At 46.4% G+C, this 24392-nt stretch overlaps 1 protein-coding gene across 3 annotated transcripts in view; it reads right to left on the reverse strand.

Annotated features, from left to right (window-relative positions):
• Positions 1 to 24392, reverse strand: part of wwtr1 (WW domain containing transcription regulator 1) — a 63941-nt gene that overhangs the window by 24273 nt on the left and 15276 nt on the right. For all 3 annotated transcript variants that reach the window (XM_039002948.1, XM_039002950.1, XM_039002951.1), the window contains exon 2: positions 6341 to 6477. In XM_039002948.1, the coding sequence (XP_038858876.1) occupies positions 6341 to 6477 (137 nt within the window). The remainder of the gene's footprint in view (positions 1 to 6340; positions 6478 to 24392) is intronic.

The following is a 24392-nucleotide window of genomic DNA, read 5'->3' on the forward strand; positions in this document are numbered from 1 at the left end:
GCTGAGGCTCATGGGAACATTTGGGGTCATTCTCATGATGTCACAATGTAAGAAATCAACATCGGAACCATATTTCTTTTATGTTTTATGAGAACTCAGTGTAGAAAAGTGACACGAATTCCCCCACTGTAAAACAGTACATATCTGCAGATATATATTTTAAAAAAGTTTAAAATTTTAACATATTTCATAATAATTTAAAATATATATATATATATATATATATATATATATATATATATATATATATATATAAATAAATAAAATGTTAAAAAATATGTATATATACTAATCAAAACAACAACAAAAAGGTAAAAGATTTTTTAAATGTATATATTATTATTTTATTTATTATTATTTATTTTTTTTATTTTTTTTTAATCATCAAGGTTTGTCCCCAACCCCCAAAAAATTGGATCCGGTATTGGACCCAAAAAGCCCATATTGGTCGGGTTCTAGTTTCATGGGACGTTGCAAGAATATTCATGTGTCCAGTTTTCTGAGGTTCAGGACAATATTCCATCGACGCCACACCAAACATACGGACTTGCCTTGTTAAATAAAGGTTAAATAAAAAATGTAAAAATGACACAGAACGTGGTTGCCATGTTCTCAGAGTATAATATATGAATGTTCTAGACACGTTTCATGGGAAAGCTGCAAGAAGTTTTCAGTTTCTGTGTAAGATTAGTGTGCCGTGATGGAATATTTTCCTAACCCTCAGAAAACTGGACACCGGGAATATTCTTGCAACGTTCCAATGAAAACGGTTCTAGAACATTTCATATTGAATATTCTGAGAACATGGTCACCAGGTTCTGGGTAAGGTCTGTTTCACATTAAGGGTCTCTTGGAGACATCACTGGAACATCCCTATGCAAACGATAGGTAAGGATCTAATGAGACTCTTAAAATAGATAACGAAGCCATTTATCTACTTCCCCAGAGTCACACGAACTCATGGATACCATTTGTATGTCTTGGTGTCCAGTATGAAGGAAGTTATTTTTTGTTTAAATGCACCTTTATTTAACCAGGTAGGCCAGTTGAGAACAAGTTCTCATTTACAACTGTGACGTGGCCAAGATAAAGCAAAGCATTGCGACACAAACAACAAAGTTACACAAAACATACAGTCAATAACACAATAGAAAAGTCTATATACAGTGTGTGCAAATGAGGTAAGATAAGAGAGGTAAGGCAATAAATAGGCCATAGTGGCGAAATAATTACAATTTAGCAAGGGGGTAGTTTCGCGAGCCAATGCTAACTAGCGTTAGCACAATGACTGGAAGTCTACAGGAACAGCTACAGCGTTTGTTGTTAAGTGGGGAAAGAGAGCAAGAGAATGAAAATTCGAGTTGGACATTGAAAGAACAGCACTGGCACCTGTGAATCAGTCACCAACATCCATAGCAAATATCGATTTTATCATGTGAAAACTTTCCATGGAAGATTGACAGAAACACACGTGTGTGTGTGTGTGTGTGTGTGTGTGTGTGTGTGTGTGTGTGTGTGTGTGTGTGTGTGTGTGTGTGTGAGTGTGTGAGTGTGTGAGTGTGTGAGTGTGTGAGATCACTTCAATAGAGTAGGGGTAGGGCGTAGTAGGTAAGTCACTTTTGCATGAGCCTTGGTTTGTCCAAGTCAGAAAGGCTCCTGGTCCTATGAGCAGATCTCCTGTTTCTGTAGCGTGATGCACCAGTACACCGCCTGGACAGGACACTAGTCTATCTCCTGTTTCTGTAGCATGATGCACCAGTACACCGCCTGGACAGGACACTAGTCTATCTCCTGTTTCTGTAGCATGATGCACCAGTACACCGCCTGGACAGGACACTAGTCTATCTTCTGTTTCTGTAGCGTGACGCACCTTGCTGTACCAGTACACCCCCTGGACAGGACACTAGTCTATCTCCTGTTTCTGTAGCATGATGCACCAGTACACCCCCTGGACAGGACACTAGTCTATCTCCTGTTTCTGTAGCGTGATGTACCAGTACACCGCCTGGACAGGACACTAGTCTATCTTCTGTTTCTGTAGCGTGAGGTACCAGTACACGCCCTGGACAGGACACTAGTCTATCTCCTGTTTCTGTAGCGTGATGCACCAGTACACCGCCTGGACAGGACACTAGTCTATCTCCTGTTTCTGTAGCGTGATGCACCAGTACACCGCCTGGACAGGACACTAGTCTATCTTCTGTTTCTGTAGCGTGACGCACCTTGCTGTACCAGTACACCGCCTGGACAGGACACTAGTCTATCTCCTGTTTCTGTAGCGTGATGCACCTTGCTGTACCAGTACACCCCCTGGACAGGACACTAGTCTATCTCCTGTTTCTGTAGCGTGCTGTACCAGTACACCCCCTGGACAGGACACTAGTCTATCTCCTGTTTCTGTAGCGTGATGCACCTTGCTGTACCAGGACACTAGTTTATCTTCTGTTTCTGTAGCGTGATGTACCAGTACACCCCCTGGACAGGACACTAGTCTATCTCCTGTTTCTGTAGCGTGATGTACCAGTACACCCCCTGGACAGGACACTAGTTTATCTTCTGTTTCTGTAGCGTGATGCACCTTGCTGTACCAGTACACCCCCTGGACAGGACACTAGTCTATCTTCTGTTTCTGTAGCGTGCTGTACCAGTACACCCCCTGGACAGGACACTAGTCTATCTCCTGTTTCTGTAGCGTGATGCACCAGTACACCCCCTGGACAGGACACTAGTCTATCTTCTGTTTCTGTAGCGTGATGTACCAGTACACCCCCTGGACAGGACACTAGTCTATCTTCTGTTTCTGTAGCGTGACGCACCTTGCTGTACCAGTACACCCCCTGGACAGGACACTAGTCTATCTTCTGTTTCTGTAGCGTGACGCACCTTGCTGTACCAGTACACCCCCTGGACAGGACACTAGTCTATCTTCTGTTTCTGTAGCGTGATGCACCTTGCTGTACCAGTACACCCCCTGGACAGGACACTAGTCTATCTTCTGTTTCTGTAGCGTGATGCACCTTGCTGTACCAGTACACCCCCTGGACAGGACACTAGTCTATCTTCTGTTTCTGTAGCGTGATGTACCAGTACACCCCCTGGACAGGACACTAGTCTATCTCCTGTTTCTGTAGCGTGATGTACCAGTACACGCCCTGGACAGGACACTAGTCTATCTCCTGTTTCTGTAGCGTGATGCACCTTGCTGTACCAGGACACCCCCTGGACAGGACACTAGTCTATCTTCTGTTTCTGTAGCGTGATGTACCAGTACACGCCCTGGACAGGACACTAGTCTATCTCCTGTTTCTGTAGCATGATGCACCAGTACACCGCCTGGACAGGACACTAGTCTATCTTCTGTTTCTGTAGCGTGATGTACCAGTACACCCCCTGGACAGGACACTAGTCTATCTTCTGTTTCTATAGCGTGATGTACCAGTACACCCCCTGGACAGGACACTAGTCTATCTTCTGTTTCTATAGCGTGACGCACCTTGATGTACCAGTACACCGCCTGGACAGGACACTAGTCTATCTCCTGTTTCTGTAGCGTGATGCACCTTGCTGTACCAGGACACCCCCTGGACAGGACACTAGTCTATCTCCTGTTTCTGTAGCGTGACGCACCTTGCTGTACCAGTACACCCCCTGGACAGGACGTCTACCGCAGGGTCTTACCCCCCCATCTCTCTCATTAATGCAGAGCGCCAAGCAGAGATGCATCAGGTCCCATTTTCACAGTCTTTAGTACGACTCAGCCCGGGGGATCAAACTTCTAACTTTCCAATCTCAGGGCGGACACTAACCACTCTCAGGGCGGACACTAACCACAAGGCCACGGAGTAGACAGGAGAAAAACATCCCAGTGGCGTTTGAACAAGTCGAGTGGGGCGGTGTACAGACAATTATTCAGGATGAGAGACTCCATTCATACACGCACACTGACACGCATACACCCAGCCACACACACACCTCTCTCTGTGTCACAGACACCCCTCTCTGTCCCAGCCAGCTACCCTCTCTGTCCCAGCCAGCTACCCTCTCTGTCCCAGCCAGCCACCCTCTCTGTCCCAGCCAGCCACCCCTCCCCTCTCTGTCCCAGCCAGCCACCCCCCTCTGTGTCCCAGCCAGCCACCCCCCTCTGTGTCCCAGCCAGCCACCCCCCTCTGTGTCCCAGCCACCCTCCCCCTTCTCTGTCCCAGCCAGCCACCCTCCCCTCTCTGTCCCAGCCACCCTCCCCCTTCTGTCCCAGCCAGCCACCCTCCCCTCTCTGTCCCAGCCACCCTCCCCCTTCTCTGTCCCAGCCACCCCCCCCCCCCTCCCCTCTCTGTCCCAGCCACCCTCCCCCCCCTCTCTGTCCCAGCCAGCCAGCCCCCCCCTCTCTGTCCCAGCCAGCCACCCCCCCCTCTCTGTCCCAGCCAGCCACCCCCCCCTCTCTGTCCCAGCCAGCCACCCCCCCCTCTCTGTCCCAGCCAGCCACCCCCCCCTCTCTGTCCCAGCCAGCCACCCCCCCTCTCTGTCCCAGCCAGCCAGCCACCCCCCCTCTCTGTCCCAGCCAGCCAGCCACCCCCCCTCTCTGTCCCACTGTCCTAAATTCCCAAGTCTTTCACTTGGTTGCCTCGCTTTATGTTCTCCCCCTCCCCTCGCTTTGTTTACCACTCCCCTCCCCACTGCCCACTCCACTGCCCACTCCACTGCCCACTCCACTGCCCACTCCACTGCCCACTCCACTGCCCACTCCGCCCATCACTCTCCAGCTGTAGACACACCTAAAATGGCCAAACAAGACACACACACACACACAGTCGTGGGGCGGCAGGTAGCCTAGCGGGTAGGAGCATTGGGCCAGTAACCGGAAGGATTGCTGGATCAAATCCCTAAGCTGGCAAGGTAAAAATCTGTCATTCTGCCTCTGAGCAAGGCAGTTAACCTACTGCATTCAGTTGTACAACAGACAGAGACAGTCAAACCTCTCAACACAATCACTATACCAACTCAAGAGTTGTTCTTCCTGGCATGTTGTCTGTAGAACAAATAACAAAACACGAGGCCTTCCTGGAGTTGAGTTTGAGACCCCTGCTTTAGAGAGCGGTGCCCATTGGCCTGACCCTTTAGAGAGCGGTGCCCATTGGCCTGACCCTTTAGAGAGCGGTGCCCATTGGCCTGACCCTTTAGAGAGCGGTGCCCATTGGCCTGACCTTAGGTTGCCCATTGGCCTGACCCTTTAGAGAGCGGTGCCCATTGGCCTGACCCTTTAGAGAGCGGTGCCCATTGGCCTGACCCTTTAGAGAGCGGTGCCCATTGGCCTGACCCTTTAGAGAGCGGTGCCCATTGGCCTGACCCTTTAGAGAGCGGTGCCCATTGGCCTGACCCTTTAGAGAGCGGTGCCCATTGGCCTGACCCTTTAGAGAGCGGTGCCCATTGGCCTGACCCTTTAGAGAGCGGTGCCCATTGGCCTGACCCTTTAGAGAGCGGTGCCCATTGGCCTGACCCTTTAGAGAGCGGTGCCCATTGGCCTGACCCTTTAGAGAGCGGTGCCCATTGGCCTGACCCTTTAGAGAGCGGTGCCCATTGGCCTGACCCTTTAGAGAGCGGTGCCCATTGGCCTGACCCTTTAGAGAGCGGTGCCCATTGGCCTGACCCTTTAGAGAGCGGTGCCCATTGGCCTGACCCTTTAGAGAGCGGTGCCCATTGGCCTGTTTCCAGCAGTGGAGTGGCAGAGGGTTGATGTTCTGCAGGCTGAGTCAAGGTGGCTGTCAGATTGCTTAGCTGGGTCTATTATAGGTGCTAGCTAGGCTAACACGGATGAGAATACCCAGTCAATGCTACGCTATCGCTAATGTGAATTAGATTAACCTGTCAATGTGAATCTGTGTTATGAAGGAGCAGTCAGGCTCTGTCAGACTAAGTGGAGCATAAAAGGGTGAGGAGAGCTTCCTTATCTCTCCACCTTCAACACAACAACATGCATCTCTCTGGCAACAGGCTTCTGGTTGGTTCACACACACTCAACCAGGCTTTGGCGTTATCATGGTAGCTGGTAAGGACTGTGTGTGTGTGTGTTATTGTGGTAGTCCCCAGGCTGAAAGATATCATTGGTGTGAGTGATAATAGTCAAGGACTGTGGCGATGTGTAAACACTGACGTGTCAGGAGTGGTTAGGACAGGATACTCACAGTTGTTAGGTAGTTATGTGTGAGAGAGCGAGAGGAAGAGAGAGAGAGAGACACAGAGAGAGAGAGAGACACAGAGAGAGAGAGAGAGAGAGAGAGAGAGAGACACAGAGAGAGACACAGAAAAAAAGAGACAGAGAAAGAGACAGAGAACTTGCGTGACTCACCAAGGTTGGGCTGGGACAGGGCCATGTTGCGTTGCTGTGGGCTGGCAGAGGGTGGGGGGGCGTGGAGACTCATCTGGTTCATGGCTGTCGTCATGGTCTTCCGAGGGTCGTGCCAAGTGGTGATCTTCTCCACGTGACTAGATAGATAGATAGATAGATAGATAGATAGATAGATAGATAGATAGATAGATAGATAGATAGATAGATAGATAGATAGATAGATAGAGAGAGAGAGAGAGAGAGAGAGAGAGATCACATCAGGGGAAAAACAAAACCAAGTTACTACAGATCAGAGAGCGCTCTCTCCCATTGATATTTTAACTCCAGTATTGATTTTTCTAGATAGTTCTAGCTATCAACATTTATTTCCATGACGGATCAAAACTCATTTCCTCGTTGCTCTCGTCTCTCTGCGGCAGACATTACGGATGAGCAATATGTTTGGAACATCAAAATGGCAATAAAATAGAAGTATTGAATCACAATACATATAGAAAATTCTGAGAATCACAAATACGTAGCGTATCGGCGCCTAAGCATCACGATAACATCGTATGGTGAGGTCCCTTGGCAATCCCCAGCCCTAGTTACTACCATCACTCTGATTATTATATTATACTAAAGGAGAGGCTGCAGCAGGTTCATATGAATGATGTATTTGTGTAATATCTCATCAGCTAAAGTCATAGGAAATAAGTAACTTGAGAAGTTTCAGTTGGAATACCATGCTAAGAGAGTACAACTAGAGCCTTTAAAAAAAGGGTGCAACTAGAGCCTTTAAAAAAAGGGTACCACTAGAGCCTTTAAAAAAAGGGTACCACTAGAGCCTTTAAAAAAAGGGTACCACTAGAGCCTTTAAAAAAAGGGTACCACTAGAGCCTTTAAAAAAAGGGTACCACTAGAGCCTCTAACAGGGGTACAACTAGAGCCTCTAACAGGGGTACAACCTTTAAAATCAGTTAGAGACTTGCCCCCCAAACAGCTCTAGAAGGTTGGCAACATGTTTCTGGTGTAAATGTGTTTTTTGTATCATAGCTAGGCTTTTATCTTAATGAATACGTTTACATGCACACTAATAATTCAATATTAAAACTGATCATGGCAGAAGGCCGAGTACGGCATTAGTCATGTAAACACTTTACTCTGCTTATCTTAAAAATCGGCGTAAAAAGGTCATAAACGAAGTAAGCAAAGGTCAATTAAAAACTGGTTTCTGAGAAATATTTCAAATTATTAGGACATGTAAACTTCTTTCAAAATATTTTTTTTAAATAATTAAAAATAGAAATTGCCATTCCTATTGTGTATTTACTCTGTACATGTGGCAGCACGGGGTAGTGCAAGCTTCCCTCTAAAGCTTCCCTCTAAAAATAAAAAAATAACTGAAAGTACACATCTTATAAATAGTTTTCATAAACTAATACACATCTGAACTCTGATTTGATTGGGGATTTTCTACATTTATCAAAAGTCCCACCAGTAGCCTGATTCCAGATGTGTCCCATGTAAACTGGATCAGGTAGCCTGATTCCAGATGTGTCCCATGTAAACCGGATTATTAGGGACATCGTTCTTCTTGCAAAGCATGTCAACGTTTTTAAAACAAACTATTTATATGTGTAACCTGACTATCCACAATAATCTCATTATTGTGTGCATGTAACCGTGCTCAATGTTCAAGACCAACCAGTTCCCTTAAAGGGGTAATACAGTTGTATCTATGTATCCATCAAGGCTGCTGCCAGCTCAGTGCGTGGGATGGGAAACTAGTTTGTTTACAATACAAAGTCCAGGAAGGAGTCTCGGCGGTGTGGAAGGGAGCGGAGGGGTGCGGAGCACACGGCCTACAGTGAGTCAGAGGGTGAGGGTAGGGCACAAAGGGATTCTCTTTCTCTCCCTCTAACACACACACACAAAGGGATTCCCACACTATGCATGAGGCACACTGGGGGGGGGGGGGGGGGGGGGGGGGGGGGCACAACTCCTATCCCACAGCAGGGATACTGCCCTGATACCTCGTCATAGTATTGTTCGTTACACAGTTTTATATCATGGCATTGTTGAATACTCGTTTCTGATTGGCTTGAAGGGCGCCCATCATTTCCATATAATGCGTGGTATATTTGCACGGTAGAATCCAACGGCTATAGTTAATTCTTACATGTTCTATGTCTGAGCTGCTTTTGAAAGCACAAGTCGAATTGAAAACATTATTGGCATTGTTGAATTCGATTTTCATAATAGCAAGCTAGGACTGATGGTTTGGTTAGCTAAACTTGCAAGTCTGTTTGGTTACCAGGGCAACTACTGTAGCTATGTAGTTAACTCACAGACAGAACAATGAGACAGATATTTCACTGGATGTGTAAATGTGAAGCATCCGGTTGGCGCTACCAAATATGGTAGTGAGAGGAAGCCCACTGGCAGGCAGTAGGAGAAGATGGAACGAGATGGATTTTGGCCGACATTCTGCAAATGTTCTCATCGATTAAACATTTGATCTCAATACAGTGTTCTATTCCCAAAGCTAAAATGTGTTACGAACAGAGAGGACTAAGTTATGTAGACTTTACCCTTTGCAAAAGTTTTTTTTTTTTTTTTTTGAATTGTGTTGTTTAGAAGGAGTGCAAAGGTGATTTGAGCTATTGCACACGCGCACTTCACAGAGTAGGCGTTCCCTAACGGAAATATGCAGATGTATACTAGAACCTGCCAATAGGATATGGCTGCAAACTTTCTACTTTTAAACTCGGAAAAAACAGAGATGCTTGTTCTAGGTCCCAAGAAACAAAGAGATCTTCTGTTGAATCTGACAATTAATCTTGATGGTTGTAAAGTCGTCTCAAATACAACTGTGAAGGACCTCGGCGTTACTCTGGACCCCGATCTCTCTTTTGACGAACATATCAAGACTGTTTCAAGGACAGCTTTTTTCTATCTACGTAACATTGCAAAAATCAGAAACTTTCTGTTCAAAAATGATGCAGAACAATTAATCCATGCGTTTGTTACTTCTAGGTTAGACTACTGCAATGCTCTACTTTCCGGCTACCCGGATAAAGCACTAAATAAACTTCAGTTAGTGCTAAATACGGCTGCTTGGCCATGTTCTGTTATAATCTCCACCCGGCACAGCCAGAAGAGGACTGGCCACCCCTCATAGCCTGGTTCCTCTCTAGGTTTCTTCCTAGGTTTTGGCCTTTCTAGGGAGTTTTTCATTGGAAACGACAAGCTGTGGTCTATCTTGGTATAGTAATAAACATCTTTGGTAAACTGCTACTTCAGTAGATGTTGAACACATTTCTAGCGGCAAATGTGTTAAATTATAAAAAGGGATAATCAGCTCGTGGCTCTACTCTCTGGAAAATAATGCAACTCCGAGGGAAGTTGTTGTCATTATTTTCCATACCCTCTGGTTGATTATCCCTTTATCCCTATCCTTACATATACAGCCATACATGCCCCACAAATAAACGTAGGCATTTTACATGTGAATCTGAATTGCAGTGTACTTAGATACAATGAAGAGAATAACAACAAAAACATTTAAAAATGGGCACTAGACAGTCAGCGAGTGGCACAGCGAGTGGCACAGCGAGTGGCACAGCGAGTGGCACAGCGCGGGGCACAGCGAGTGGCACAGCGCGGGGCACAGCGAGTGGCACAGCGCAGGGCATAGCGAGTGGCACAGCGCGGGGCATAGCGAGTGGCACAGCGCGGGGCACAGCGAATGGCACAGCGAGTGGCACAGCGCGGGGCACAGCGAGTGGCACAGCGAGTGGCACAGCGCGGGGCACAGCGAGTGGCACAGCGCGGGGCACAGCGAGTGGCACAGCGCGGGGCACAGCGAGTGGCACAGCGAGTGGCACAGCGAGTGGCACAGCGAGTGGCACAGCGCGGGGCACAGCGAGTGGCACAGCGCGGGGCACAGCGAGTGGCACAGCGCGGGGCACAGCGAATGGCACAGCGAGTGGCACAGCGAGTGGCACAGCGCGGGGCACAGCGAGTGGCACAGCGCGGGGCACAGCGAGTGGCACAGCGCGGGGCACAGCGAGTGGCACAGCGCGGGGCACAGCGAGTGGCACAGCGCGGGGCACAGCGAGTGGCACAGCGAGTGGCACAGCGCGGGGCACAGCGCGGGGCACAGCGCGGGGCACAGCGAGTGGCACAGCGAGTGGCACAGCGCGGGGCACAGCGAGTGGCACAGCGCGGGGCACAGCGAGTGGCACAGCGAGTGGCACAGCGCGGGGCACAGCGAGTGGCACAGCGCGGGGCACAGCGCGGGGCACAGCGAGTGGCACAGCGCGGGGCACAGCGCGGGGCACAGCGCGGGGCACAGCGCGGGGCACAGCGAGTGGCACAGCGAGTGGCACAGCGCGGGGCACAGCGCGGGGCACAGCGCGGGGCACAGCGAGTGGCACAGCGAGTGGCACAGCGCAGGGCACAGCGAGTGGCACAGCGAGTGGCACAGCGCGGGGCACAGCGAGTGGCACAGCGCGGGGCACAGCGCGGGGCACAGCGAGTGGCACAGCGCGGGGCACAGCGAGGGGCACAGCGCGGGGCACAGCGCGGGGCACAGCGCGGGGCACAGCGCGGGGCACGCGCCTCCAGATTGAGTCAGGGTGTGAGGGCACAAAGGGCTCCTTTCCCACACCATGTTGTGACTCACAGATGCACTCTGGGAAGGTAAAACCCACATCCTGTTACTCTGTGCTCTAACCCAGGCAGGAAGACTCCACTGTGGGGTTAGTCACCAGACGCCACCGGGCTCAAAAAAAAGAAAAGCACAGAGCTGAGATGTAGATTCCAGGACAGTGCTTTAGTGCAACAGGACAGACTGGAGATGCAGTGTTGAGTCAGTACGACTGTGGTTACTCAACAACAAAACAGTGGTCAAAAGCCTTTGCTAATGAAGAAAACACCCACAGACTTATACTCCCAAAAAGTGAATAATAAACCTCAGCCACTCCAGCTGAATACAGATGAGACAGAGGCTAAACACTGAACATGGTAGTAGTACCAGGCCCTAATCTGGGTCAACTGAAAGGAAGGCTTTAAATTATTGTTGTGGCCTGCAGCTTCAAGTTCCAAGAAACCACTAGTCTCTGAGTGTGTGAGCGTGAGAGAGAGAGCGAGCGCGAGAGAGAGAGCGAGCGCGAGAGAGAGAGCGAGCGCGAGAGAGAGAGCGAGCGCGAGAGAGAGAGCGAGCGAGCCCGTGTGTGTGTGCGTGAGACGTCAGAAGAAAGGCTGACTAATGTTGTTAAGACGCAAGGCGGCAGAGTGTCGCTCCTCAGATGTACGAAAGGCCTGTGGGAGAGTTGGAGGAAGTAGCGCCCAGACACTGATCGCAGGTCATTTTGTGTTTTCCTTTAATAAGTTGGAGAGGGTAAGCAAATCCTAGAACTGTGCCTGGGGTGGGGGTTGCCTGTGGACGTCAGAGCACAACAGGGCCTCAGGCTGTTGGTGGGGCAGCTGTCCTGCAGCTGTAGGGAGGGGGATGACTGTCCTCGGGCCCTTCGTGAGAATATCTCCTCACCTCTAAAACAGCAGTGGATCAGCTCTCTTTTCCTTTCAAAGTGAGAAAGCAGCTGATCCTGTCCTCTTGCCAAGTTGAAACTGAAGACCCTGGGTTAAGGCCATGACCAGGATGGCACAGTGTCAGAATCAGACGGTGTGTTTCCATGGACCGAGGAAAACACATGAGCAGGGGCCTGAAGGCCTGAGGTGCTGGGTAGCCCTGACGGGCTTCACGTGGTGGTGTTTGGGAAAGAGCAGCACATTGTTTAGAGGAAACGGGAACAATGGCTGAAGCAATGGAACAGGACGGCCTGCAGGCTGAAACAACAGTCACCCTCAGTGGCTCACTCAGCACACACACCAGGGTTTCCGTTAGCAGGTAACAGCAATTTTTTGGGCCAATATATATATATTTTTAGAAAAGCCGATAAATAAAATTGTCCGCTGGCCAATTGTCTGTGATAATGAAGCATTTTATTTATTTTTCTTTAAAATATACTGAAATTGTTTGAAACCTGAACATTTTACTACATATGAAGCACGTCTTACCTTGCTTCAAAGTAGCCGAGGCAAAAATCTGACCATATCCATGGAGGCGATTAATTTAGATTTCTATATGCCATCTCTCCATTGAAACCAGAAGCCTATTTCTCTCATATTCTATTGGTTTTCAAAATCAACTTTTTTCCCCCCCATTGTCCAGTAGTCAAAGGCACAATCCTAGTCATATTTGCAACCCATCCTAGTTGTTGCATCTTTGAATCTCCTCTGTTTCTAAACAGACAAACCGTTGACATGAACGATGCACTTTTGAAAAGTGTTTCCCCACTAATTGCATTATGAACTAAACAGTCACATGTAGTCCACCACCTTGTGCGCATTGCTGTGCTTAAAATGTGAAATCAAATACTTGATCAACGTTTTAAGCTAAAATGTTCTCATCCGCTGCATCAGACTCATTGCCTTTTTAATGTTTTATGTAGCCTAGGCTTACCAGTTGGATGAATGTGGGATGTACCATCCCAAAACGGTCTCAGAACCTGTTTGGAAAAATGCCCACCAATAGAATAGGTAAGCTTTTCTACACTGGGGTATAGTAGACTGACGTAAGCTAGTGATTCTGCTGTTCGTTACTCGTCTTGTTGTCTGAAAGAAAATATATGTGGACAGCTTTTCGGACATCTTTAAAGTGCGCGTCGGAATTTGATAAGGACACCACACTCGTTGTTCTGTTAAGATGAATTACCATCATCTAGAAATGTGATTTGTCATTTAATCTTTTTTTATTTCACCTTTATTTAACCAGGTAGGCTAGTTGAGAACAAGTTCTCATTTCCAACTGCGACCTGGCCAAGATAAAGCATAGCAGTGTGAACAGACAACAACACAGAGTTACACATGGAGTACACATTGTGAGCACCGTGGACGGACGCCCTAATCAGGTTATGCACCCAATGCATACGGGTCCGGCACTTTTCTCAAAATGTCCTGTAAATTTATACCCTGCCAGTCAAAAAATGTCCAGCATCACATTTTCCTTTACGGAAACCCTGACACACAGTCTCCATCACAACTCATAAAAGGTCACAGGACTTCAGCATAAACAGTCTCTTGGATAAGCTGCTTTATCTCTCTCTACCCCCCCCCCCCCCCCCCCCCCCCCCCTCTCCCCCCTCTACATGTTTACATCAGCGCTCCCCAGACGTTCAGAACCTTGTGTGTACACAGTCCACTGATGGTCTGATCTACAGAGGCACATTACAACACACTACTAAGATGGTGACTATCCTTCCCATTCATTTCCTCTGCATCCGCTGCTAAAGCCCATTTCTAAATCACTCTTTACTACCACCTCCTCCCTCCTTAATCCTTCACTTCCTCCCCCCCTCCCTCTCCGTGGACGACTTTGTCAACCACTTTGAAAAGACAACATCCTCTCCTTATTCACTCAGCCTATTGAGTCCACTGGTCCCAATCACCCAGAACTACCCTACGCCTTGATCTCTCTCTCTCTCTCGCTCTCTCTCTCATGTGACTAATGATGTCCGGCTGCTCCATCCCATCTAGTGTAACATCATTTTGACCAGTTTTAGTATCACAATACTCAATACCATCATGATACTCGATAGCAAAACAATACCACGGCCAAACAGAAGGCGTATTTAGCCAAAGTCACAGAGAGGTCCTTGATCCAGACGAACTGAGCAACTGTTCTGTTCATTCCTTAGGCATCTTTTGAGTTCAATATCATTACATTTTCACAATTTCATTACACAATAATCTACCAAAACAACACCAAAATGATACCAGGGCTAAATAAGGCGTATCAGCCAAAGTCACAGAATGGCACTTGATCTTTTGATTTCAATATCATTCATTACATTAGTAATTTTTGTTTTTTAATGTATTCATTAATGAATCAATTATACAATCAAACATTCAATTATACAATGTTTCTAACCGCATAATAGTAATAATTTGTTTGAATAGTAAATCTGTAGTCTGTTGATAAACTGGGTAAATCAAGATGTAGCCACGGCCTATTCACAATACAGGTGAATGCATATCCAATAGGACTGTGTGCATGCATTGAGTTACTAGGCCTATTCACAATACAGGTGAATGCATATCCAATAGGACTGTGTGCATGCATTGAGTTACTAGGCCTATTCACAACACAGGTGAATGCATATCCAATAGGACTGTGTGCATGCATTGAGTTACTAGGCCTATTCACAACACAGGTGAATGCATATCCAATAGGACTGTGTGCATGCATTGAGTTACTAGGCCTATTCACAACACAGGTGAATGCATATCCAATAGGACTGTGTGCATGCATTGAGTTACTAGGCCTATTCACAACACAGGTGAATGCATATCCAATAGGACTGTGTGCATGCATTGGGTTACTAGGCCTATTCACAACACAGGTGAATGCATATCCAATAGGACTGTGTGCATGCATTGAGTTACTAGGCCTATTCACAACACAGGTGAATGCATATCCAATAGGACTGTGTGCATGCATTGAGTTACTAGGCCTATTCACAACACAGGTGAATGCATATCCAATAGGACTGTGCATGCATTGAGTTACAAGGCTTATTTTTTAAAAATCGGAGCCCTATTCACAGAGAGTCAGTTTGCTGAGGCAATAGATCATCTTTGGGAGAGACATCAGAGAAAGACCGACAAAGTTTTGGTCGGAATCAGCTTTGAAATGATCCCATTTTTCATGACGGTTTACATATCACAGACAAAGTCCTAGGGGTAGTGAGTTGATGTTGGCTTCAGCTTTAAGCTAGCAAGGAACGTTGGCCTACAAAAGCTTGACCCAAAGTGTTGTAGCCTGTATGGACATTGTTTTGTGAACAGACCGCCTGGTGTTCAACCTTCCCAAGTTGTCCCATGTCACCCCGTTCCTCTGCACACTCCACAGGCTTCCAGTCGAAAGATAGTATCCACAGCGACCGGATGAGTCACATGTACACATTCATGAGGTCAATAGCAGACTTCAGATGCAGCCAGGGGTTCTGATAAGAGACCACTATGGTGTCTCGTTGAATAGCAGACTTCAGATGCAGCCAGGGGTTCTGATAAGAGACCACTATGGTGTCTCGTTGAAGACAATAGCAGACTTCAGATGCAGCCAGGGGTTCTGATAAGAGACCACTATGGTGTCTCGTTGAAGACAATAGCAGACTTCAGATGCAGCCAGGGGTTCTGATAAGAGACCACTATGGTGTCTCGTTGAAGACAATAGCTTGGTTTTCATCCAATTGGCAACAGATTTATGTGAATATTCAACAACAACAAAAAATAAAGCATAAAGAAAACATTTGAGATTTTCTCACCAGTGGTGTTTCCACCAAACAGACTTGTTGCAGATACAAAAATCACTAGTTGACGTAGTGCACAACAACAACAACAACAACAAATGGTCAGTTACATTTTCATGTCCAGAATACAAGATGAATGTTCAACGTGTTCTAGCTCTACCGATAGTAGTCGTCAAAAACTGCTGGGTTAAATAGCCAAATGTGACTACTCTGATCTTAGCACGTGGCATATATCAGCTCGCAGATACTGTGTGGATAGGCTAGTCTACCGATGAGACTATTATGGTTAAGAGAGAGAATGTTTTGGTCCAAAAACGGCAGTCAAGCATCGATCATCACGTCACCAGAATAAGTCCCTCGATATCTATTGTAAAGGAGCATCAAGCTCATCCTGGCACGCTCACCACCCGGTGAAGTTCATCACTTATTTCATCTGTAGACTAATTTAAACCGCATGGTTTCCCCGAAGACGTAGTGGGAGGACCACACACCGTGTCATCGTGTGACTCCAAGTCTACTTCAATATGATGGTTATTATAGCAATATTTGTGCATAAAAAGGAGTTTCCACCGCCATTTCAAGATCCCACCATGTCGAACAAACTAATTATTTGTTTGCATTTATAAAATTGTACCGAAACGTCCCACTTCCATCACAGCTGTCGTGATTATTATATATATATATATATATATTTTTTTTAATACGGGTATGACTTTACATGCATAAAAAGTGTGGATGGAAACATGGTTAGTGATAATGACTTGAAATCCTTGGTCACTTTAATAAATGGAACACTAGTCATTTTTAATAATGTTACTTTAATAATGTTTACATATCTTCTCATATGTATATACTGTATTGTATACTACCTACTGTGTTTTACTCTATGCCACTCTGACATCGCTCATCCATATATTTATGTATTCTTAATTCCATTCCTTTACTTAGATTTATGCGTAGTCGGTATTTGTTGTGAAATTGTTAGATATTAATTGTTAAATATTGCTGCACTGTCGGAACTAGAAGCACGAGCAATTTCATTACACTCGCAATAACATCTGCTAAACACGTGTATGTGACCAATAACATCTGCTAAACACGTGTATGTGACCAATAACATCTGCTAAACACGTGTATGTGACCAATAACATCTGCTAACCACGTGTATGTGACCAATAACATCTGCTAACCACGTGTATGTGACCAATAACATCTGCTAACCACGTGTATGTGACCAATAACATCTGCTAACCACGTGTATGTGACCAATAACATCTGCTAACCACGTGTATGTGACCAATAACATCTGCTAACCACGTGTATGTGACCAATAACATTTAAATTTGATTAGACAGTTTGTCTGGGGGAAATAGTTATAGTAAAATATAGAGTTGGGGTAGCAGTCTACATGATAGGCCTATAGCTGAATGCTGAGGATTGTTTCGTGTGGTGACCCACAGTGTTTGGTCTGATTTTGATGTTATTCGCTGATAAACCCAGAGACATTCTGCTGCTTTCTGCGATCCAACGCCAGAGAAGAACAGAGATGAACATACAAATGGTGCAAGAACTGCCCTGCCGTAGAGACTATACTACTGGTGCAGAGTTTAGGAAGGCGAATGGTTGGAAACACACACATTATGTTTAAACAGCATTTCCTCTACGTAATTACAGACGGTCTGAATCAGGATTAACCCTTCACTGACCACACCAGAGAGTGACAGGGCTGCGTTGGAATGAACAGCATTCCCATTCCATCGCGGGTCTCTCCCAGTAATCTTAAATCAGAGGCCGGCATGAAGCAGCAGATCGGGTTTCCCCATTCAGGCCAGGCTCCAGAGCTCTGGTTACAAGGGGAATGGCCCCTCCATGCACACAATGGAAACCCCCACACTGACTGTAGGGGAATAGGGCTCTGTGAGAGCAGAACTAGTAGTCTCTCTGTCTCAGTCTAACATGGTCCTTAAGACTGACTAACTAACAGGAAATCCTAGAATTCCCTTCCTTTGATGGATAACCTTCCATCAGTTGGAGGCTTTCTTGAATCCCAACGAGCTCAAACATGACAAAATGTCAAAGGGGCTCTGATTCAGAGTTCTCTGGGTTTGTTGTGGGACGTTGCACTGGGCAGCAGCTGGAAAATGTTGGAATCAGAACTATTCAATTCAATCACAGAGGTTGGGGAGGGGCTAGGAAAGGGAGGGAGGAAGTGGATTGTGACTTGTTAATAACAGGCCTTCCCATTCGTAAGGCCTGCCTGCCACAGCAGCTCTGCCAGTAGGAGAGTATATAGCTAGCGGGTTTGGCACAGGAAGAGACTGGACTGCCATAGTTCCTGGGGCATGTTAGCGCTAGCAGGGACAAGCACCGACCGACCACACTCAGAGAAGGTTAACACTAAATCCTCCATGTTAGCACCAAACCTTCCATAATGAAATCTTTTTTTGGGGGGGGTAGTTTTGTCTTCTTGGAGGGAGCTTTGGCGCAAACATGGCGCCCGTTAGACTTCTACATCGCAAACCAAGTTTGCCAAAGTTTGAAACAAACCACTGGGAGGGAAAGCATTTTGTTGGGCATCAAGAGTTGTTTGTGTGTCAAGGTCAATATTGTGCTGATATTAGTAATGAGATCCAGAAATATCATTGGTCGAGTGGAAAGTTGATCCAGCTCCCCCTCAGCTGTTGCAAAGCACTATGGGTGACTCCTCTTGCTACTAGTGGGGACAACTGGTGGTTTGGGAGAGGAGAGAGGGGGAAGGAGAGTGGGGGCAGCTGTTGATGGGCCGTCTAACTATAGACCTGTAGCTGATTGGCTAGGCTTGGGGGTGCATGGGCACAACACACACTCCCTATTTAGGGGGAGAAGTCACTCGGGTGCCTTTAGGGCCACAGGAACCAGGCCTCCTAACTTCACCAGAGAGAGCGAGAGAGACAGAGAGAGAGACAGAGAGAGACAGAGAGACTTCGCTGGATGACAAATCAGATGCATCCATTGTTGTCGGAGAAGGCAAAATGTCTTTGAAACCTGATGATATGAATTACAGTGGTTTGTTTTCCCACTAGGGCAGGAGACATCTAGACATGGTTAGTTCTTCTGGTGCTACCACCATCTTGGACGTGATGAGAGAGAGGCCTTCAGAAGGGCAATTGTCAAGACCTCTCCTGATTCAGGGACTTTCTCCACAGCTCCAATATGTCATACATGCTCATCATCTATAAAAGCATCAAGAATAAAATGTCTTGGTAAAAATATGCAAAAAATAAAAATAATCCTCAAAACAAATATAATACATAAGCAGTAGGAAGTCACGGCAGAGTTTGTGGCATCCAACATCCTAAACCACCACATCCCAAACCACCACATCAACCCTTCTGCTCACTCTCACTCCCTCCCTCCCTCCTTGACTAATCACAACAAAAAGTTCCCTGGCTGTGGTTGATGTGATCATGAGACATCCTGTACGAGCAGTAAGAGACAAACATCATTCAGGCTGTTCTTCTTCATTTGTCCTTAATGTGCCAGGCCTGGCGCCCAGCCCAGTATGATAAACCAGTAAGACTGGCCCACCCCAGAACCCACTCTGGAGTCCAACAACAGACCCGACTGTAATGGAAGACAGATATTGGATGTAAGAGAGTCTCTCTCTCGCTCTCTCTCCTACGCCTGTAGCACGCACACACTTCCTCAAGGAACCACTTCATTAGAGGAGAGAACTCATGAATATAAAGATTACCACACTCAGAAGTAGCCCTGGGCTGTACAATGACCTCTATGTGTGTGTGTGATTCAGGCGTAGGAGAACGGATAGTAGTTTTACTTACCAATGGAATATTGACACAAACTATTTTAGGTTGTGAGTTTTTGTTTCTACATCAATGACCTAAGCAGGTGTTGTTTGGCTAAAGGAGTACTACAGAGGGCTGTGAGTGGTTGATTGTAGAGAGAGACAGCAGTCAGTCTTTCTCCTATACTCAGTTAGTAGTGGCGCCGAGACGCATTTTAAAGATCCGAGTGACAAGTTCTATATCTTCCTCAGATTGCTAGTTACCTTTTGCGATTTCTCAGCCAAAGTAATCCTGGAAGTGTAGCCAACTAGGGTAGCGTGATGTCAACCTTTCCCATCGTGACTATGTACTCTTAAAACATTGTGATATACAAAAGGGCATCTCCCCCACTCCCCAAACAAAAATAAAAAGTTGAAAATATATTTAGTGGAGCCAAATCTTTTCTAGTAGCCTATTCCACTCTGCTGGAGCTGTGGCAAGAAAGACCTGTGTGGGCATGTCTGTGTGTGTTGAAGACCTGTGTGGGCATGTCTATGGTGCCCGGAATGCGCTAATGGAGAGAGTGACAGTCAACAAGCCTCACTGACTGTCTTGTGATGGGGGTTGTAAAATCATCATGAGCTGCAGACTGCAACTCTGCTAGCCTCACAACTGGATAACTAAAAACTAAAATTAGTATTTTTGCCTCATCCTCCTCTCTTATTAGGCCTAGGCTACCATGTGTTGAAGGTAGGTTGCACAACGCTAGAACGTAGAAATAGGCCTAGGCTAACACATCGTTTTCTTCATTTCTTAATTTAAAAAAAAAAAACTTTATTTAACTAGGCAAGTCAGTTAAGAACAAATTCTTATTTACAATGACGGTCCTAGGAACAGTGGGTTAACTGCCTTGTTCAGGGGGCAGAACGACAGATTTTTACCTTGTCAGCTCGGGGGATTTGATCTAGCAACCTTTCGGTGACTGATCCAACGCTCTTACCGCTAGGCTACCTGCCGCCCCTTATTTCCTCAGCTGTAGCCAGCTCTCTTTAGACTTCATTACATTTTTTTCATCTTGGTATTGTTTGCTCAATTTTACTGCTTGTGGCCTGAAATATAATTTGTAATTCAAAATAAAAGTAGTGATTGAGAACAGCATAAACTCCTGATTTACATAACGGTTCCCATTTAAAACCAGAAACTTTAGGACATTAAACACTTTATTTTCATAACTTTATTTTGTCTTAATGCTTTTATTATATTTCAATTAGTAGGATTAAGCTTTTAGCAAGGAGAGATTTTTTCTTCTTCTTCGGCCTAGCAGCATGAATGCATCATTTGTCATATAATGCTTTGCTTAACTGTAAGGTCTCTTCAAATTTCTCATTTGATTTTTCTATCTGTTTGTTCCAACACGCTCATTGTTACCTTAGGCCAACCATATTTGTAGGTTATTCAAAAACAACAACTTTCTGAGATATCTAACGGAGTTCTAGGCTTCATTGACTGGGAGAAATCATCCGCTATTAGAGAGAGAGAAAAAAAACGTTTAAAAAAGGTGAAACTTAGCCATGTCTAAATTGTTCTATTACATTCTGTAAATATAAAACACATTTATTGAAATAAGCTATAGCAAATAGGAATATAGGCAATTTACTAGGAATGTCACCTATGCACTATCCTGCTGTGGACTGCCCGACTCTGCTCATAACTGCACGAGGCCAGTCAATTTTGAAATAGGTTCGGTATCATCTGTCACGTCAAACGATGGCCGTCACTAAAGACGATGGCTGTCAATCATCCTAGATAGATGACACTATGGTAATATCACCTGACCCTATTGATAGATGTAATAATTGCTAGCTAAAAATACAACAATGTCATGCTAGCATAATTTCTAGAGAGATTAATATAGAATTGGCGGGTGTCGTTACTGAGATCAAATTTTAAAAACTGTCCGATGAGTTTAAAAGAGAACATAATTTCATTTTAATGCCTTTTGGAGTAGAATGCCCTTAAAAAATAAAATAAAAAAAGTCACCAGAAGTGATCTTCTCACAATAAATGTCCCCCGTCACTGAGAAAGAAAGAAGAGAGGCAGCTCCACATTTTCCACGTTACTGTGACAACGTAGCATTAACAGTCCTACATTAACATAAAACATAGTCCTCCAACAAACTGAATGGTTAACTGGTGTGAGACCAGACCAGACCAGACCAGACCAGACAAGACCAGACAAGACCAGACAGACCTCAAACTGTTCGGGTAACTTCTGTTAAAAGTATTACACTGACATCACTGCAGTATGTGTGGCACACTACTAATGGCCGTGGCAGCCCTGTGACATCAGTGATTGAAGTTTCCCTGGCAGCTAGGTGCATGTCCAGGTCTGGAGGGCTGGGGGTGAACGAAAGATACAGTGAGAGACCCAGACAGACAGGACAGTCTGGAAAAGCACTCTGCCACGGAAAACACTTAGAAGGTGAACGAGAGAACAGGGGCTATAATGGGCTTGAGTGGGAGAGAATGACTGAAAAGAGGCTGTAGATGGAGATAAATGATGGCAGGCGGGGAAACTGCCCCAACAACAGACTGGTAGTAACACCCCTCACACTGCCCCAACAACAGACTGGCAGTAACACCCCTCACACTGCCCCAACAACAGACTGGTAGCAACACCCCTCACACTGCCCCAACAACAGACTGGTAGTAACACCCCTCACACTGCCCCAACAACAGACTGGTAGTAACACCCCTCACACTGCCCCAACAACAGACTGGTAGCAACACCCCTCACACTGCCCCAACAACAGACTGGTAGCAACACCCCTCACACTGCCCCAACAACAGACTGGTAGCAACACCCCTCACACTGCCCCAACAACAGACTGGTAGTAACACCCCTCACACTGCCCCAACAACAGACTGGTAGCAACACCCCTCACACTGCCCCAATAACAGACTGGTAGTAACACCCCTCACACTGCCCCAACAACAGACTGGTAGCAACACCCCTCACACTGCCCCAACAACAGACTGGTAGTAACACCCCTCACACTGCCCCAACAACAGACTGGTAGTAACACCCCTCACACTGCCCCAACAACAGACAGGTAGTAACACCCCTCACACTGCCCCAACAACAGACAGGTAGTAACACCCCTCACACTGCCCCAACAACAGACAGGTAGTAACACCCCTCACACTGCCCCAACAACAGACAGGTAGTAACACCCCTCACACTGCCCCAACAACAGACTGGTACTAACACCTCTCACACTGCCCCAACAACAGACTGGTAGTAACACCCCTCACACTGCCCCAACAACAGACTGGTACTAACACCCCTCACACTGCCCCAACAACAGACTGGTAGTAACACCCCTCACACTGCCCCAACAACAGACTGGTACTAACACCCCTCACACTGCCCCAACAACAGACAGGTAGTAACACCCCTCACACTGCCCCAACAATGTCGTAGGACACAAACCTCTTTCTCTGCGTCTGTCCAGTGACAGGCCAAATCATATCAGTGGACAGATAGCCTAATGCCCTCCTGTACAAAGCAGCCATTGTTATTAATCCTACAGCAGACATGAGAATGAACTCTGGCTCCACCATACTAGTCTGTCTATCCACCTCCCTCTACAGGCACTTTCAGGAGGACTATTTGTCATGCGGAAGGAGGGGAGTATGTCAGTGTGTACGTGTGTGTACGTGTGGGGGGGGGGAGTCTATAGAGTTTCACCCAACTCTTTCACCCCTTTTTAAATGATGTTTATCTTGTGGAACAGACTGTCCTGTGCTTGGCCCATCTTTGTCTTCCGCAAAAAGAATGAAAAACAAATCTATTTTCTCTCCCCTCGTCCCTCTCTCTCTCCATCTGCTCTCTACAACAGCCCCCTTGACAACAGCCCCCTTGACAACAGCCCCCTTGACAACAGCCCCCTTGACAACAGCCCCCTTGACAACAGCCCCCTTGACAACAGCCCCCTTGACAACAGCCCCCTTGACAACAGTCCCCTTGACAACCACTTATGGAACGAATTAGAATAATAATATCAGTAAAAATGAGGAATGGTTGCTGTCAAACCTCTCCCTCTTCTGCTGCACTTAGCCACCGCAATCATGTGGCTATGAGCGGGCTAACTACACCACGGGAAGAACCAGCTGGAGAATAACAGAGGTGGATGAGGGGTAGAAGGTTGTGTTGGCAGGAGAAGCAATGCAAGGACATTTTAAGAATATTTAATGCCTCAGCTGGTGATCGAGAGAGAAAGCCGTTGTTGCCATTACCAAACCCCTGGCCTTGAGGAGAGAGAAGAAGCCGAGGAACAGACAGGAAACCCGAGGGACAGAGAGGAGAGGATAAGTTGTAAAAGCAGAAATAGTGGTTGTGAGAAGGAGAGGAGGAAAGAACAGAGGTAAGAAGAGTGGCGTGGATATTGTAAGGGTCTGGGTGTAATCAGGGTATATGATCAGTGTGGCAGGAAAGAAGTAGGGCCTAACCTGCAGGCTGGCTGCTATGCAGACATACCCGTTCTTACTTCACACCCAGGCAGGTAGCAGCCAAGGCCGGTAATGTAGGTACGCATAACTCCGTCATTATGGGTGAAGGACACTGATAGCAGTGCAACTGAAATTTGTCAGATATTTTTTTTTATACCTTTATTTAATTAGACAAGTCAGTTAAGAACAAATTCTTATTTACCATGACGGCCTTCCAAAAGGCAACAAGCCTCCTGCGGAGACGGGGCCTGGGATGATTTTTTAAATATAGGACAAAAAACACATCACGACAAGAGACAACACAAAACAACATAGCATGGCAGCAACACAACAACATGATAGCAACACAACATGGCAGCAACACAAAACATGGTACAAACATTATTGGGTACAGACAACAGCACAAAGGGCAAGAAG

This window comes from Salvelinus namaycush, chromosome 10 (assembly GCF_016432855.1).
Source record: "Salvelinus namaycush isolate Seneca chromosome 10, SaNama_1.0, whole genome shotgun sequence".
In the NCBI taxonomy this organism is placed as follows: Eukaryota; Metazoa; Chordata; class Actinopteri; order Salmoniformes; family Salmonidae; genus Salvelinus; species Salvelinus namaycush.